Source organism: Dermochelys coriacea, chromosome 2, assembly GCF_009764565.3.
Source record: "Dermochelys coriacea isolate rDerCor1 chromosome 2, rDerCor1.pri.v4, whole genome shotgun sequence".
Lineage (NCBI taxonomy): Eukaryota > Metazoa > Chordata > Testudines > Dermochelyidae > Dermochelys > Dermochelys coriacea.
Genome location: NC_050069.1, coordinates 195,085,556 through 195,104,743, shown reverse-complemented (window position 1 = coordinate 195,104,743; position 19,188 = coordinate 195,085,556). Strand labels below are relative to the sequence as shown.

The following is a 19,188-nucleotide window of genomic DNA, read 5'->3' as shown; positions in this document are numbered from 1 at the left end:
AATTTCAGCCAGTGTGTCCATATGGTCAATGTACATAGCATTTGAAGACTGCAGTTATATGTTTGCTTGACTGTTTAACAGATGAAGGAAGAAGTTCTGCAATGGTGAAGTATGGACATGTGTTATTAAACTTACAAGACATGCAGTTTCTGCCAAGTGTGTTTTCAACATGGACATTTTAAAAAGATGCTCATCCCTTCCTTAGAACAGCTCCCTAAGGCCTAATATTTAAAAGTGACTAGAAAAATCACTAATCGCTTCTGAAAAGTTAGGCCTAAAATGCTATTTATATTAATAATAATAAAGTCTTTAATTTTATCACCCTGGAGGCTTGAACAGAGAAGGAATGGAGGCAGGAGGCACATATTTTAAAGCCTGGAGTTTCCATATAGTCCAGTACTTGCACTGGGGAGGGGGGAGAAACGACTCGCACTGATCAAAACTCCCAAAAAAGAACCCCAATTCTACTCCTAAAACTATAAAAAGACTATAAAAACAATAAACCACTCTAAAACTAGCTATGTACAATTGTATATTTTTAAGTGCATCACACACAAGAGAACACTAATAGTTCTGGGCCAGAGCATGCAGCGGTGAGAAGGAACTGTAAATGCGGTTGGTCTGCCCCACCCTTTATCACCTTGGATGAAACCATGAGGCAAGACAAGGGATCAGCACGGACCAACAGACACTACTAATTTCAAAATCTCCAGCTGCAGATGCATGGTGCACATGCGTTAATCCTCCATGGAATATAATACAGACCATCACTCGAAGAAGTAGTCAGAATTCTTCTGTTTAATAACTGAACAAGCCCTGTTCCCAGTGCTGCTGCAGGGCCATGCAGAAATCAGACAGAAACCAAATTTCACAATTTCTCTGTGAACCAGAAATCCTGTATTTTGGCCAGCTCGGTTTGCAGATCCAGCAAGAATCAAGAGCTACTGCATTTCCTATTCATTCCTCTGTGACCTTACATTTTTGTTCTTAAAAGTACACATTTCAAATCCAAAGGATATATATTTATTATGAGCCACATTCTACCATCCTCATTCATGTTGAAAATACCTTAATCCTCAAACTGATTTTAAAATGGGACCACCTGTATTGTAAATACCACTCAAAATACAACTCAACACAAGGGTATCATAATATGGCCCTATTCTAATTTAAAGACAGGTCAGATTTCCATCTTAAAGGTTAATTGTTAGTAATTAGAACAGCTAACTATACCAATATAAAAAGCTTTTTACCTTCCACAGCAGCTCACACTCCCGTTCTTCCAGGGCCTTCTTATGTCGAGATGTCATAGCTTTGACTTCAGACTGCACCACCTTTGCTTTCATCTCAACCTGCTCGGCCACAGCTTGCGCCTGTTCAATACTCAGCTGGAGAATAAACAGGACACGCATATTGCTTAGTCAAACCACTTTAAGCTGAATTAGGTGATGGCTCTTACATTTAACCCAATGCCTCCAGCACTAGAACAGAAACAGGTCAACTGTGCTCTCATAATGCTATTGTAGGACAAAGTTCAAGGCAGCTGTTTTCATGTAGTTTTCCTGATTGCATGTCAGTTTCACATATTAGACGCTGGAATTTATACAAAATTCACTACATAGGACCAAATTCTTCCTCAACATAGCCTGTGAAACCCCACTGATACCAGTGCAGTTGCACAGGATTCAAGTTAATGTACAATTTGGTCCAGTATGCACATGTTGATTAAGTCTGAAATCAAACCTACATTCTTTAGACATGTGTGTTGAGAATCCAAAATGACCTTCTTATCCCCAAGTATTTTAGACGAACAAAGCATTTGCTACAGGATACAAATCTAGTCTTCTAGTAAGACTGTTTTCCACTAATGCAGAGGTCCCCAAAGTTGGAGCATGCCCCCGCAGGGGGGCATGAAGGAACGTCTGGGGGGGGGGGAGTGGATGCAGTGGGCCAGGCCCAGTCTCCACAAGTGTGGGGAGAGAATGCCACCCAGCCCCTCCCCGCCCCTAGCTGTCCCTGGCTCCCAGCCCCACCCCCAGCCTCGGCTCCATTCCTGGCCCAGAGCAGAAGCTGGGAGCGGAGCCGCACTTTGCCGCAGGCCAGGCACTGGCCCCCACCACAGCCCAGCTGTGGCTTTGCTCCCACCCCCAACCTCAGCCCCTGACCATGGCCCCAGACCCACCCCCAGCTATGGCCCCAGCCTCAGCCCCCTTACACTTGTCTGTGTTTCTTCTCTCCCCCTACCCCCCCACTCCCAAGCCACAACCCTGCTCCCAGTCCTGGGCAGGGTGGGGGCTTGGACAGGGGTAAGGGGGGCTATGACCCTCAGAAGTTGGGAACTACTGTACTAATGTATGCCATTTCTATGCAAGTCAATTGCATGTAGACAGCAATACTTTTTAATATATGACTTAGTAAAAATAAATCAACTTGGAGAAAGGAGTGGCTGCACATGAAAATAAAATTAAGTCTATTGGCACTTTAAAACTGGAGAGACATGAGCAAGTGTTAGATAGAGACTGAGACTTCAAGTCCTCTAGACACAAGTGTAGTCAACTTTCCTTTTTATATTTAATAAAGTAAACTATCAGCATTTTCAGAAGCATGGAAGTTGCAATACACCAGGGTTGTATGGTTAGGACCTCATGTTTTGACAGCCGAGGCTAATAATCCTCAGAAATGCAATCTTGAGAAACAGAATAGAGAAAAAGTGTTGCAGGTAGCTGTCTATCTAGTAGGGGCTTCAAACTAGGTAGAGTATCTTGTGGTAACAGTCATTGGATGGGCTGGTAGGGAGGATGTTAATAGAATCTTATGACATCTGGATCAAATCTGACTTGGGTTAGGAACTTTTAAGAACATCACTTTCAATAAAAGACTCTCATGCTAGAACTCTATAATCTGATTATAAATGTGGGTAAGGAACATCTAAATTTAAGACAAGGGGAGCAATATTCCTGACTGGTGGTAGATCTCCTTGATAAGAGCAGAGAGGAAGTTACTTTTAAAAGGAAACTGCAAAAAATGGGATATTAAAGTTCCAGGCACCTAAATTCGGCCTCTCAAAGCCAGGATAACTTAGACCAGGGGTTGGCAACCTATGGCACATGTGCCAAAGACAGCATGCAAGCCGATTTTTAATGGCACGCTGCTGAGTCCCAGCCGCCGGCCCCGCTCAGCCAGCTGCCGAACCCAAGCCGGGACCCCAGCAGGCAGCAGGATTCCATTAAAGATCCTGCCAGCCCCAGCCCGCTCTTCTCCACCCTCCACAGAGGCAGGGTGAAGAAGCTTGGTCCTGCCGGCTGCTGTTGCAGAGCAGGCAAGCTCCTCCCACCTCTTCCCCCAGCATGCTGGGTACCTGCCCCTCCTCCTCTTCCTCCCTGCCGCCGATCAGCTGATGGCCCTTGCGGGGGAGGGGGGAAAGTGGAACCACAGCATGCTCACTGCTCCGGGGAGGAGGCAGAGAAGAGGTGGGGATGGGGGGTGGAATCAGGGCATATCCCCTCCAGCCCCTTGCTGTGAGTCACTCTGGGCAGGGGGCTGGGAGCACCGCTATGACCCCAGCCCTCTGCCCTGACCCCTACACCCCCCCACACACCCTCCCAGCCCTCTGCCCTGATTCCAGCACCCCCCACACCCCATGCCCTGACTCCAGCACCCTCCCTCACATGTCCCCAGCCCCCTACCCTGACTCCTGCACCCCCACACATACCCAGCCCCCCACACACCCCATGCCCTGACTCTTGAACCCCCCACATTCCCACCCCAACCCTGAGCACCAAACGGGAGCTCCTGCACCCCTTGCACCAAATGGGAGCTGCCCAGGTAAGCACTCCACACCCAAACCTCCTGCCCCAACCCTGAGCCCCCTCCCTCATTCTAGCTCCTGACCAGACCCTACACCCCAACCCCCAGCCTGCTTCTTCACCCCCAGCCCTGTGCTCAGTGCTCTCCCTCCCTCAGCTCAGTGCAGAAAGAGAGGAAGAGAATGGGCTAGAACCAGGGAGAAGGTAGGTACCCACCCTGTGTGGACAGGGCTGGGATCCCAGACTGGCAGCGGGCTGAGCGGGGCCGGCAGCCGGGACCCTGGCTGGCAGGAGATGGCGGACAGAACCCCAGACCGGCAGTGGGCTGAGCCACTCAGCCCACTGCCGGTCTGGGGTCCCAACCGCTGGCCCCGCTCAGCCTGCTGCCGGTCTGGGGTTCTGGCTGCCGGCCCCTTGCCAGCCGGAGTCCAGCCACAGATCCTGCTCAGCCTGCTGCCGGCCTAGGTGAACGGAACCCTAGGCTGAGCGGGCTGGCCGGTGTAAGATCAACATTTTAATTTAATTTTAAATGAAGCTTCTTAAACATTTTGAAAGCCTTGTTTACTTTACATACAACAATAGTTTAGTTTTACAATATATAGACCTATAGAGAGAGACCTTCTAAAAAATGTTAAAATTTATTACTGGCACGCAAAACCTTAAATTAAAGTGAATAAATGAAGGCTCAGCACACCACTTCTGAAAGGTTGCCAACCCCTCACTTAGACCAAATTAACAAACAGCCTGTGTTGTAGGAAGAGTGGAGATTCTATAGCTCAGTAGATGAGGTCAAGGAACTGCAGCCTCAGCAAGAATGGAGTGATGAGAAGGATTTTGAGAACGATGCATGGAGATGGCAGCAACCCATTTTCATTCCTGTAATCACAGTCTGCTGGTCTGTGAGCTCTCCCCCAGAAGCAAGACAGAGCTCCCCTTCAATGAAAGGGCTGGAATATGTGGGTTAGATGAGCAGCAAATTCTAGTTCCTCTTAGGAGTCTGCTTTAGACAGCCTTCCAAATGGCCTCTGAGAACTAAGAATCAGCTTAGTTGTAAGCTGTGTTGGCCAACTGAATACAGTTTAGAAGATGATGATTCCAGTTTTACATTGAAACAATAAAACTAAAGAGGATCTGAAAGCAAGTGCTCAGCAGAAGGCGTCCATAACTCTCACGTGAAGCTACGGATGCACACCCAGATTAATTCAGTCCTAGTCTGAGGTGTGCAAAATGAATTGCTCATCTTCTACCTCACCTGCGATAGGCCAAGTAATCTAAATATTTATCAGCTTCCTCTGCTACAGTGAAAAGGTGAGTGTTTCTTAAATTGATCTGGAGCTTCACCAGCTACAGAAAGAGGTAATCTCATTTTACAACCTGTCACTTTAATACTGCTAGGAGCCTTGTGGGGGGGGAAGGGGGAGTTGTTGTTTTTTTGTTTGTTTGTTTGTTTTGTTTTTACAGTGCATCATTAAGATAAATTTGGCTTTTTGTATTTTCCTCTAATAGGTTACCTTTCCTCAAGATAGTCAAAGAACAAATCCAAGACAAAATGAATCCTCCACACAAACAAGGCTGATTTTGTGGTCTAATTATCCAGTTCAAGTAAATCTTTTTAACTATCTGAATCAAACTCTCCTAGCTCTCCATAGACAAAATTCTGCTACCCAGTGTTTTGACACTTCCATCTTCTCTAGAAATCACAGTTCAGGCAGCCTCAAAGCTCCATTTTTAAATCTGTCTTCTTTTCAGGGTTCAGTTTCTCTCTCAGCTTGGTTTTCAGTAAATACCTCAGGAACTCTACTGTTAAGGCCACAAAAGAATAAATTTAATTTTTGGTTGGATATTGATCCATAGAACACATCTCCTCCTACAGAGTCCCAAAATGAGGTTTTACTGAACTGTATTGATAATTTCTAGTTATTTTGGAGTGATCTATCTAGATGATGAAAATGTAGTGCTCAAAGACTGCTCTTTCAGGATTTGACATGCCTCTGTTTCTGTTGTCTTTTTATTCCTGTTTTCATAGCCTAAACCTTAAAATACACCACATACAAATAAAATGTGTGCGTGTGTAAAAAGTAGTCACTACAAAACCCCAGCTGACTGTGGAAGTGAGAATAGTCTCAATGAAGGATGGCTGTAGCACTGAAACACTGCCAATCACTGAGCTATTGCAGCCAGCAGCCTTTCAACACTGCCAGCTCTCTGCCACAAACCTACTTGTATAGTAGCAACTGTGCAAAGTGTACAGAACTCTAATATCAGAGGAAATGTCAGGCATACTGTATTGTTCATACTTTCAGATTTCAAAGCACGTATTATTACATATACTGCAATAGCTTCTGTTGGAATAGTCTTTATTCGCCAAGTACCTGGGAACTTTTAAGAGGATATATAATTGTTCAGTGTATTATTAATAGGAATAATTACTTAGTACTTACACAGACAACATTTTACATTTTCAAAGCACTTGAGCTATACAAACACCCCGGCATATACAAACATAGTGAGAGGCAAGGTCTGGGCTAAGGAGCCCAATGGATAATACTGGAATCAAACATTCCATTCCAAGGTGAGACAACAGATCCAGACCTGCTCAACCAGTTCCTATACTCTGTAGCCAGAGTGGAGCTCAGTGGCGCTGCCACAAAAAGGGGGAACAGCAAACTGGTATCAGAGGCATTCAGGGACACTTCAGGCTCTATCAGAGAAGTGCATCTTCTGCCTGGACTACATACACTGAGGAAGTGCATTCGGCAATTTAATATGAGACAGGCTACCACTGAGACACTCCAGAGGCCATAGGACTAGGACTTCAGAGATGACTTGACATTAAAGGGGTGTTATCAGTTACATTCACTGTGATATAAAGGCAAGGGTGCCACAGCTGGATGCCAGAAGAAACTAGAAACTGATTGACACTCAAAATAAAAGAGGTGCATTTATTTAAAGACAAAAGGAACATTAGAGATCTGCTTATGAACTGTGTGTAGTGTACAATTACGATCATTCAAACACATAGCTCAGAGCACATCTGTTTTCTACTCTTTAAGAGGCAAGATGAATATATGAAGAAAACCGTATCCAATCATTATAAAAAAGCTATAACAAATTATATGGCATCAAGTTTTTACTTCTCTTCTATCATTATATTAGAAGCTAGAAACTGGGCCAAATGCTGGCATAAATTTTCAGAAACAGTTCCATCTTGATTATTTCCCATCAGACTGGTTTAAGTTTTTATATCAGTAGCATAAAATGACTGACTTTTTAGAATCATTCTTTCCCTATTGTTCCAAGATTTGACTGAAAGAGATATGCCATTTAAAATCTACATAAAAGGATTACTTGATAATCCCACTGACAAACTACATGAAAACAATTTGCATCTTTCAAAGACACGGACTTTCTCCAGTCCCTTTTGAATCATATGCAACACTCAAGAGCCAGATACTCAGCTGTTGTAAATCTGCATAGCTCCACTGAAATTAATGTAGCTATACCAATTTACATAAACCAAGGATCTGGCTCATGTAAATGTTATCTGTGAATATAAAAAATACATTAAAATAGAGTTAAGGTTGAAAGTATGCATCAGTAACTCAAGAGTAAAATCCTTACAGAGATGTCATAATTATCATCACAAAAAGCATTACAAGACCAGGAAACTTGGAAGGAATCCAAACATGTTAAGGTATAGGTGTCTTAACTGTGCATTTCCAAGTAACTTCAATACTAGCCTATAATGACACCATGCAAAACAAATGTACAATTATAATTAGTATATTATAGTATTTGCTGGTCTGGATTAAATTCAACTGGTTTCTAAAAAACATATTTGATTTTTCATTTTTGACTCATGTGGTCACAACAGGTGGAGTTAAGTGCCTTTACTACAGCATTTCCAAATTTTAATATGTTTACATTTCTTTTAAATTTACACCTTGACCCTACCTCTGAATTCCTGAATTAGTAATGCTTGTTTTAGGGATGATTATAACAACATCCCCCATAATGTGTTTATTCCGTGAACTACAGATATGTATCCTTCACCTTAAGTCCATTTACGCAAGTTTTATCTGGGAAGTTTCCTTTTGTAAAAAGATTTAAAATGTCAGAAATGAACATCAAGCAAGAATGCCAAAGAGACTGTTACATGTGGTATTTCTAATGGTTTGGAGATCAGCATCAGCATCTTTAAGCCTTTTTACTTTAGCTTTAAGGGCTAATTTCACCAGTACCACGTGGCTGCTCTCTCCCCACTCTGGCGCAGTGCAAAGCAGTCCGCTTCCATCTCCCCATTTCCTTGTGCACATGCCCAGCTCACCACAGGTTTTCCTCCTACTCACCTCCTCTGAATAGATTTGGTGCAACAAGTAGTTTGAGACTTTTTTTTAGGATTAATGGACATTTTTTTGCAATTCTTCATAATGGAAAGTGTCTTCTTCAGCCACTGTTTCCCACTGTTCCCAACACAAGTGAAGCCAACCTGGCTTCAACTAGGACGGTAGCTCCCCCGTGCTGTCAGGGAGCAGCATCTTAGGGCACGACTTCACTAGCAATGTTAAAGTGCTGCAGTGGCAGCACTTTAATGTGGCTGTGCAGAGAGCCCCCCAGTGCTAAAAAAACCCACCTCCACAAGGGGAATAGCTCCGAGTGCTGGGAGCACGGCTCCCACTGCTGGTGCACTGTCTAAACTGGCACCTCACAGCACTGAAACTTATAGCGCTCAGTGTGTTTTTTCACACCCCTGAGCGAGAAAGTTGCAGCGCTGTAACGTGCCAGTGTAGACAAGCCCTTAGTGAGTGAACTTTGGCACCATCACTATTGGCAACAATGTGAAAGAGGGCACCTTTATGAGATTAAATCTAATTTGCAAGTGGTAAGGCCTGAGGCTAAACAGATGGGTTAAAATAGCAAAGATGCTATATATAGCAATTAGTGACAAGTTGCATTTCTGGATTTGTTTTGGCTTTTAATACTTTGTCAAATTAGGGTAAAACTGAAAGCTTCAATTGTTTTGCTGGTATTTGGGATGTTAGTGCTGCTTCCAATGTGTCCCTACTCCAAGCCCTATCCAATGATATTCCCCAAAGTAAAAACTGACTACCCAGAGATGTATCAGTTTGTCTCTGCTCAATGTTTACCGGGTTTAACTAAAAACTATTCCCAAAATCCACCTAATTAAGCTGGTTTAAGTTTTCAACATAGACTAGGGCCAGAGACCAGCCAGGTGGAAATTTTTGTTGGTTGGTTGGTTTGTTTGGGGGTGGGGAGGGATATTGTTTTGAGCTGGGAGAGGAGCTGAAGGAAGGGGGACTAAAACAAAAATGAAGAGTTTTGATGGAAATAAGGCTAAAAAAGCTAGAACATTGGCAGACCAGAAATAATAACAAAGCTCCATTTTTAGAGCAAAAAGCAGACAACTTGGTTTGCATTTTTTACATATAAGCTTTTCCCAAAAACTTTTAGGCATGAGCAATTTGCAGAAACATCAGCTTTAGCAACATTCATTTTTCCTGACACTCCTCCCACCCCAAATTTTTAATTCAAGGAACTTAGCAAACACAGCGGGACAAAGAATAATATTACATACTTGAAGGGATTCAATCAACCTAAATATCATATGTGGTAAACAAACATTTCTACCACTTTTATAAATAAAATCTTAAATCTAAGAGTGATTTGAGTAAATCTGTTTGATCTGACACTATTTATGGTATTTACAGTTTTACACTTCTTTTAGCTTGGTCAATAAAAAAAACAAACCAGTTTCACTGGCAAAATCAGTGTCAGTTTCAGGATCTCAGCACATGGGGATGGTAGTTAAAAACAAGCTGTTCAAGTGGATTTATTTGTAAATTGTTGACATGTTTTTATCTGTCCTAGGCTTTATAGGGAGCTCCAGTTTGCCAAAAAGTTACATTTTGGACCAGATACAGGCTGACCTATAATAAAGTTCATCGCCATTGTTTGCAATGCCCTTTTACAGCGCGCACACACGCACGCACGCACACACACAAAGTCCATGACATCTTAAAACTTAGAAATAAAGACCCTTTTCTTACACAGTAACTAGCTTAATACTAGTGCAGAACCTGCACAAGGCAGGTCCTTGCAAAAGAGACAGTTTAAGGAGAAGTGTAGAAAAATTGGTTAAAGAAAAAAAAGGATACACCCAGCAGGCTTTGAGAATATTGGACTTTTGTTTGATATTTACTATGCAGCTTCACTGGTGAGACCACTAGATCTGACAGGGCACCAGCACCTCTTTGTCAGTTGACACAGCTCAGAGTAGATCTAGGCAACAATGCTGGTGAACAATGCTGTCTTGCCTACATTAGTACTCAAATCAGTTCAGCAGCAGCGGTGGTGGTGCAGACAGTTCTCTATCAAACTATAATTACGTTAAATACAGTTTGATATGACAATATTGTCCTGATAAATCAGTCTCATTTTATTCCATCAAGGGATTGGCAGCAGCATTTTAGAGTTTTCAGATTTACAATTTATGTCCGCTGATCTAAGACATCAATTACAGCTAGATAATAAAAAAAAAAAAAATAATCCCCTTCTCCCCCAAAACCCTACCAAGTAGCGTATTGTTCCACATCTCTCAAAACATTAAATTCCTACCAATGCCAGCTAAGCATGGAAAGATTTAGGGTGGCCTTCCAGACTCACTGGTGAGTGGGAGAAGGGGCAAGGGGGAGATTGATATGTTCTGCTTTTGGTCTTTCTGGATTCCTTTCAATTTCTTAAGTGTTAGGTGGTCAGACTCCACCTCATCTGCTCCCCAGCTGGGTGCTACTTATTACCTTGCCAACAGGCAATCCCCTCAGCAATCCTCTCAATTTATTTCTGTAAGACAAAAAGACATTGCCCTAATGGCCCTGCCTACCACCAACTCTGAAGGCTTTGATGTTGGAAGATAACAGAACCACTTCCTCCGTGTTCTGCTAACGACCCAGGCCTGTTACAGTCTTCAGCTTTTAAACATACTGTCAAACACCACAGCAAAGGCAACTAAAGGATTGCCTAGGCGAAGCAAGGTAGTGTATTCCTAAAATCTCGTTACCCAACTTATTTGAATCAACATGTTTTGAAACCACTGTAGATGGCGTAAATTGTATTTTAACACATTAGTCTGGAGGTCAATGCTATGGCAGGTTAATGCCCACCTCAAACATCTATTAAAAATACAACTTGCCCTTGAGATAGGGTTTTACAAACAAGTTCACTAACACGTTTTTTAAAACCCACACCTCTTTTATCCTAGTCTAGACATACCCTGAGATGCAGGTCAGCAGGAGCGGCAGACTGAACTAACTCATTTACAACATCCTTTTCAGATTTTTAACTTTGTTTCCTCCAGAACCTCAGAGAGAGTTTAAATAAATTTCCCTTTCTGCAAAACTTCCAGTTGGGGTTATCTGCATGTTTTCCAGACATCTCAACATAGGGGGCTCAATATCCTAACTCCTATCCCCACTTAAGCACAGTTTATCTTTTCTTCTCTAAGAAGCTGGTATATTTTACATAAAGTTCATCAGCATGGCAGAAACCTACCACTTCTATCTATCCTTAAGTTCCAGTGTCAGGGCAACATTCCTTTTAAAGCCTGTCAACACCAACCAGCGGGACTGCTAAAACAGGAACAGGAAATGATCCTCCAAAGATTGAGCATGTCACCTCCACAGCCCTCCCTGTTTGTATCAAACATTTTAGAAAAGAGACTCAACCAAGCTAGTCTACAAGGTCTGGATGCAGCTTCTTCTGGACCTGTCAACATGGATTTGCTAGAGATGTGGGAAGCATTCCCTATTCCATGTGCTGAACCCATAGCTTCGATTCCCTTATGGACTGGAAGAAAAATCTCTCCTCCATAACTGGCTTTCCTGTGTGGCAGTGTCACTAACCTTTTAGCTTGACCCTCACCCTCTGAATTTCACGTATACATTTTTTTCCTCAGTTCTGAATTATTTGTAGGATTCACATTTACAAGATCTTGCAGATCCAACACTTTTTGTGCTTCCCCAATTCTGAACGGTCATTAACAGCTTCACTCATCATGAAATTAGGTGTCTTCTGCCAGCTGTTTTAAGTGTGGGGAAAAAATCAGAAAGGAATGGTGAGAGAAAGTAAAAGAAGCAGAGAAAGGAATGAGGCAGATTTAGGAGAAGAGTGAATGTGATAATACACGTATGACTCTTTGCAGATTGGCACTGTAACCCATGTGGCTAATTTCTGCTTTAAAAAAAATTAAGAGGCACAGTCTGCTACTCAATCATCCCAACTGGTGCAAATAAAGCATCAACATCAACAGAAGTAAAAAACAATCTACTTACCAACAGACCTTGTGCAGGCCAGCTTGAAGAAATTCAACGTTACTGTACTACTGAGGTTCTTTTAAGCTACCATACCCTCCTCTTTGCTCAAACTTGGGGCACATTAAATATTTCTACATGGTTTCTATGGAACAGATCTGACATCTGACAACTCTTGGCTCAGGAACAAAGCTGACATCTTAAGCAGGCCTGGAAGGAGTTGCGACGTACTAGACCCTACATGAGCACAAAGCCTTAGGTGAGCCACTCACCTCTGAGCTCCAGAAACCCCAATGATTTTCTGTGTTCTGGTTCACATGTCTGCACAACCCCCCAAGAATGAGCCTCCAGAAACTGGGAGAGGAAGAAATAACCTAAAATTTAATATCTATGTTATAGTAGTACTTCTTGTGCTACTCATAGTATGAGCATAAAAGTGACAGCTGCTGCCCGAGAGCTTAATTAGCATATTTATGTTTTGTTCTTTATTTCTCTAGCTTAGGTACTTATATGGCCCCCATTACTATACTGAGAGCCTCACAATCGAACGTGTTTATCCTCACTGCATCCCTAAAAGGTAGGGATGTATTAGCCCATTTTAGAGTTGGGGAACTAAGGCACAAAGAAACTAAGTGACTTGCTCAAAGTCACACAAGAAGCCTATGGCACAGTAGGGAACTAGTCTCCCATCCAATTTCTCCCAACCCAACCCATAAATCTCTCTTCTCATGACCAGCAGCAGCTTAGAGACTCCAATTTGTAGCCCTTGGTAAGAGGACATTCTACCAGGTAGAATTAGTGATTTATCACTCAAACCTCAAAATTACCGATATGTACTCTCAAACATAGTTCCATCTTAGGGGGTTTTAATTACAAAGAGTTCCCAGACAAAAACCTCACACATTGCTACCAAACAAGGAACGGAAAGAAATACTACCATGTGGTCTCTGTAATGATTTGAATACAAGTAATATTAACCTTTTTTTCATTTTTAAAACATTCTAACATGTCAAGTTTCACTGGTTTGCTCTGGCTACTCCACCCTACTCTGGAGTAGCACAAAGTAGTGAGAACATACTGGCCTGCAGAAGTGGGTATATTTCAACAATTTCCATCCCTTTCCTGCCCTCCACATCCCTCCCTCTGAGGCCAGACTCACCCTTTCCCCTACCCTTTGGGTGATTTTGAAAAGAAATAGTTAAGAGTCGTGATTTTTACGTCATTTTTCATAATAAAGTTCATCTACCAGAGGCTGGAGCATAACATCTTCAGAAAAACTCAAATAATGTCTGCCCCCTTTCAAAATGGCTGCCTCTCATTTGTTTTTGTCAATGGGAGTGAAGCCGAATTCCCCTCAACTATGCTGAGGACACTCAGCATTTGGGGAACGATGTAGCAAGCATAAAAACATAAGAACGGTCATACTGGATCAGACCAATGTTCCATCTGGCCCAGTATCCTGTCTTCCAACCAGGGCCAATGCCAAGTCCTCAAGTGAGCCATACCCTGTCGCCTATACCCAGCTTCTGGCAAGCATTTTTGCCAAAGGTACCTTGTGGCTTCAGTAGCATTGAGAACAATAGAAAATGGCTGCCATTTTGAAAGAGGGCAGTTTGTAGCCTTCCCTGAAGATTCTGTACCATCCTCCATGGCAGGAAAAACGTTTTTTTTTTTAATGAACAGCCATAAAAAAAAATCAAAAATAATTAATTCAATTAGCCAATACAAAGAATTCAGTGAGTTTTAATCATACGTAAAGTGTTAAGAGTCTGTTATTCAGTTAAGATCATTAAAGACTAAAGAAGTCTGATACCCAGGTGCTAAATTTCTTAAAGGCCTTAATTTAAAATTAATTTTAGCTCCTGAAGAGATTTACTTATAAATCCTCAGAGAAAGAATATAGTGTTTTTCCATACATAACAAAAAGTTTTGAATTCCTGCTTTAAGAGCAAAGCTCATCCTCAACTATGGAGCTGCAAACTAGTATCTCCATAACAGAAGCAAGCTGCCAGGTATCTCTCATGCTCCAAATTGGTGATATGAAGTTGCTTGTTCTGTAGCTCCATTTTAAGGAAGGGGGGGGGGAGGTTATTACAAAGAGTTCCCAGACAAAAACCTCACACAATAGCACCAAACAAGGAACAGAAAGAAATACTACCTTGAGGTCTCTATAATGATTTGAATAAGTAATATCAACCTTTTTTAATTTTTTTTAAAAATTCTAACTTGTGTCAAGATTCACTGGTATGCTCTGGCTGCTCCACCCTAGTCCGTTTGTTGTTGGGTTTGTTTGTTTGTTGTGGGGGGGGGGGGGGGGAGGATTAAAGATACTTCATGCTGCTACTCAGTTTACTTAGATTCAAGTTGGTAAATCATAAGAGTCTATTTTTAGGTTAAAAGAATTATAACAGATTTAGATCATATGGTTCTTTGGGATTGGGACAGTATTTTTGTTTTGCATTTGTATAGCATCCAGCTCAATGGGCACAGGTCCATGACTAGGGCTCTTAGGTGCTACTGCGCTAAAGAAATAATAAAATCAAGAGTTAATTCTGCATAAACCAAACAATCTCCGATTTGTAGCCTGTGTTCCTTATAATAGAAGGAATATATAAGATCGGAGTTAACATCTGAGAGTTGAACATGCAGAATATATTTAATCACAGTATTACTGCGACCATTTCTTAATGTTCTCTTCTAACCCAGGCGCTGAACCAGACATGGCTTTTCCGCACACCCAGATTTCAAAGAACCTTCCAATACCTCAGCCATCAGCTGCATTTAGGGTGGGGTTTCTGCCCTTATTTTTAAATTTACCTTTAGTTAAACTATATTCATTAATGTTTAAAATAAACTGAAGAGTTTTAATTAGTTTCTAATTAAGTAGCGATTATCCTCCTTTTGTACTTTTATTGTGAAAGCATTAAGCATTTCTCCCCTTGATAAGAGGGAGACAAGAGCTGTGCTCTCCAGAAGGAAACGCAGCAGGTTTACTCCACAGGCTAAGCGGCTTGGAAGTAGAATACAAAATGATAATCCCAGCTCTGCTACTAATTCATGGCATTCATAAAAGTGTGTGCTTTGAGGATTTCAGATGCCCAACGGCAAAAATTCAGGGACTGATTTTCAGAAGGTCCTGAGCACCAACAGCTCCAAATGAAGTTTCACTTACACATTGTAGGTTTTCAGCACCTCTGATAATCATGTTCTAAACATCTAAAATTAAGCACTCAAATTGAGACCATTTTTGAAAATTCAACTTATGCTCAGAGCCTCAGTATCACCATCTGTAAGATGGGGACAAACAAAATACAACTACCAAGAATTGCTGAATCTCTTGATTTTACTGAGAGTCTCACAATATTTGGTGTGGTACCAAAGTCCTAGCTACAGAAGACAAATGATTATGTGTAAGTGTCGGCTTTCATTTAAAAGAAAAATTTTCTCTAGCCTTCAGAGTTCCAGAGGAAAACATGAAAACGTGAACTGAATATACTCTAAACAAAACAGAACAGAAGGCAAATCAAAAGCACTCAATTTTCAGGGAGATAGGGAGGATGGTTTAAATTGCATTTTAAAGATCTGATTTAAAGTCTGATTTATGACTTTTAAATGTTTGAGTTTGGCTATACTGCCTACAAGGGTGTTATGAAGATTAATATTTGCAGAGCTTTGAAAGTGGGCAGTGCTGTATAAATGATGTGTTGTTTATTACAACTTTGGAGAAGATAGTAATTTAGGGCCTGATTCTGTCATGCTTCTCACGCTGACCAGTACTTTACTTGGCAAGAAGTTCTACTCATATCAGCAGGATTATCTGCAGAGTCAGGTACTACTCAGTGAGAGTAAGGATGGCTGAATTGGGTCCTTACCTGTGTATCTGGTCAAATTCCTTTCTGTCTACCAAAATTCTTCCTGTCGTTTGAAGGGGTATGGCAATTTTCTTCCATCCTTGTCCCATATTTAGATTTGTTGTGCACTGTTGAACAGCTGCTGCATTCCTCCATAGAAGTGGCACTATTTAATTCTATAACACCTTGCATAAAATGCTTTATGATCCTTGAATGCAGAAATGCCTTCACCCACTCTCTGCTTAAATTTATCCGTGTTCCTATTCTGATAAGGTTATATTTGTAATAGATCCCCACTCACCCACACAGAGTGGAATTCTAATCATTCTAATCCAAGTAGCTGATGCTTACTACTTGTCATGTTACACTGCCCAAAACTCTCAACCATGCTTGGGGACCCATTGTGCTATGCATTGGTCAGAGCCATACTAAGAGACGGTCCCTGTTCTGAAAAGCTGGAGATAGTTGTTGGCAGTTATACAGCAGCAATGAGGCATGTGCCACCTCCAAACCAAGAGAGCTTTACAAGATCAGAACTTTGAGCCTAGAACAAGTTACATGTCAAACTGTGCACAGTTTCATGTGGAAACAGCATGATGTCCCTCTTTATGAACGGATGATGCAACAAAGATGCATGTCATAGTATGTTGGCATTTTCTTTAATTTTGCTGCTGACAAGGAAGTCCCTTCCTGAATAATGAAAAGACATCACCTAGCGCAACAAGGGAGAGGGTAGGGGTAGAGGATAGGGGACAGTGAAAGGAGAGGCTTTTTGCCCTTCACGCACAGGGGACATTAATTAGCAGCAGGCACAGCTGGTGGTAGACAAAAGGGAAGATTCTCTTATCCAGGTGAGCAGCTTACCTGAATAGCCTGGCGTCCTTGCTGAGCATCTGCTAGCAGCTGAATAGTGAGGGTTCTGGAATCCTGGAGGGCATCTTGGAGGTAGATAAAGCTATGACCCACATGTCGTCCCATGGTGCATTCCCGGCAGATTGGGACAGAACAAGTGTCACAGTAGAAATGCAGCACCTGGAAAGGACACAGAGGAAAAAATTGTATGACAAACTAAGCCACCCACAGAAGAAAATAAGTACCTAAACCATAAGAGAGAGATTATGGGTAGTAACGATAAGCAAAGTGTTCACAACAGCTTCTATAGAGGAAAAGCAATCCCTCTTATAAGCAGCCACTCGTACATGGACAAAAATAAAATAGAAGTGTGATTGTTTTCTTTGCAATACAATACCAGGATGTCCATCCCACCCTTCTCTCAAGAACGGAAACCATCTGCCAACACTCACCCCATTTGGGTATGTCACCTATTGCATGTTTCAGATAACTTTTCTTGCATATGCAAACATTGCATAAAGTTACTGAGCCATTTAAAATTTACTGTACTATTGTTGCACTGGGCACATCAAGCAAAAAAACAAGGACAATCCTCTCTCTAATCTTTCAGTCCATCTGGAAGACAGAACATTCAAGGCAAACTGGATGCAAAAGCTTGCCATCACCACCAAAGGTGGTGTCAAAGCCAAGAATTGTGGCAATTCTCCTGTGTCACCCAGGACTTTCAGTGTAAGTGGAACTTCTGGGAAGAAGCTGGAAATAGGAGGAAGAAATTGTACACCAAGTCAGTTACAGAATTTAAAGATTAGCCATTCCACATTTTTAAGACCAATGGAATCATGTTGATTAATAAAACTAAACCAAATCTCAAACCCACATTCACTCCAGAGTAAAACTCTGTATAGGCCATATCATGCATTTATTTACTAGCAGTAACTGCTTGCATGCTTGCATTCCATCCAACAGAGGGAAGTGGTACACAGATGTAGCATCCTATACAAATTTGTGTTTTGTTAGAAGTTAAAGAATTCAGTTGGGCTTTAAAAACAGATCTGTGGAGGAGTGTAAAAACCACCAAGCAACCTCAGAACAAGGAAGTTCAGAGTGAAATCTAAAACTCTAACTTATACCTACACACAGCATTCTTGATGTAGGAGATCATAAAAAGTCCTAGAAAACCCAAAACGCTGTTGAAAAGCCAAATCCACTGTACAATGCAAGTAAGGTCTTATACCATAAGTACAGATTTTCCATAATCCTTAACTAGTAGTTTTAATCTGCTCCATAGGAATGCCCAAGAACAAAACAGAAACAAGAACCAAGTAATGTTCATCTGAGCGTGGAGTATTGGTGGGGTGGGAGACAAGGCAAATCGAATCTAACGGCAACCAACCTTCTCTGTACCAACTTGATTTTTTTTTTTTTTTTTTGGTAGAGAGGGGTGCAGGGAAAAGGAGACTACCATCCTGATTTCCTTTTCCTAAAATTTACTCCATTTATTGATCATAATAAGCCAGGCAAGCAGGCTCACTCCTCCATCTGGCGTGGATACATTTTATATTATGTAGAACCATATCTATAGCAGCATACAAAGTTGTGTGCGTGTAGTTAATCTTTATTTCTGGATAAGTTTTTGAAGGAGGTTTTCCACAAAACCTTTTTAAAAAATGAGTTACATTTCTGGACGCAGACTGTTCTGCTAGAAAAATTAAAGCATCCTTATTAGCATCTGAACAAGACTGGTACCTCAAACATTCTAAATGTTTTGGAAAATATCAAGCTGCTTTAAGTTCTAAATATTAAATTTGGAACTGTGCCTCTTCCTGTACTAGAAAATTCCTTTTGTGCATAATGTGGTAAGTCAGTTTACTGTATTATAGTTTTCTCTTGCAATGCTGTATTTTCAATGCAAGTTTACAAAAAACATACATTAAATATTGCTGGTCCATCCAACTTTTAAACAACTACAGGGGGAAAAAAATAAAAGAGGATGAAAAGCCATGCAAGGTATCAAAGTCAAGTCAAACAAATCTGATATTATTTAAAAACATACAATATGGATTATGCATCTCACTATCAAGGACAACAGTGGAAAAGAAAATGGCGATCATATGAGCAAGAGCCCAGCAGCAAGTTAAACCGGTCATTAGCTGTTTGAGAGAGTTAATGCCAGAAGCAAAGCTAGGACAAAGGCCAGGGAACTGTCCTGTCACACAGATCCAGATGCTGCTGCTGCTCAGAATACAATTCCTAATGTAGGACTCATTCAGGCCACAGACAGAGAAACTAATCAAGCAGTTGCTCAATCAACCCACTCCTGCCCTCCCTCTCCTGATGGATGCAAATGAAGTA

At 41.6% G+C, this 19,188-nt stretch overlaps 1 protein-coding gene across 1 annotated transcript in view; it reads right to left on the bottom strand.

The window, feature by feature from the left end:
* TRIM71 (tripartite motif containing 71) overlaps nt 1-19,188 on the bottom strand; it is a 94,625-nt gene that overhangs the window by 5,406 nt on the left and 70,031 nt on the right. Inside the window, exons 2-3 of the mRNA XM_038393192.2 lie at nt 16,849-17,016; nt 1,254-1,388 (exon numbers count right to left, since the gene is read on the bottom strand). Coding sequence (XP_038249120.1) covers nt 1,254-1,388; nt 16,849-17,016 — 303 coding nt within the window. The remainder of the gene's footprint in view (nt 1-1,253; nt 1,389-16,848; nt 17,017-19,188) is intronic.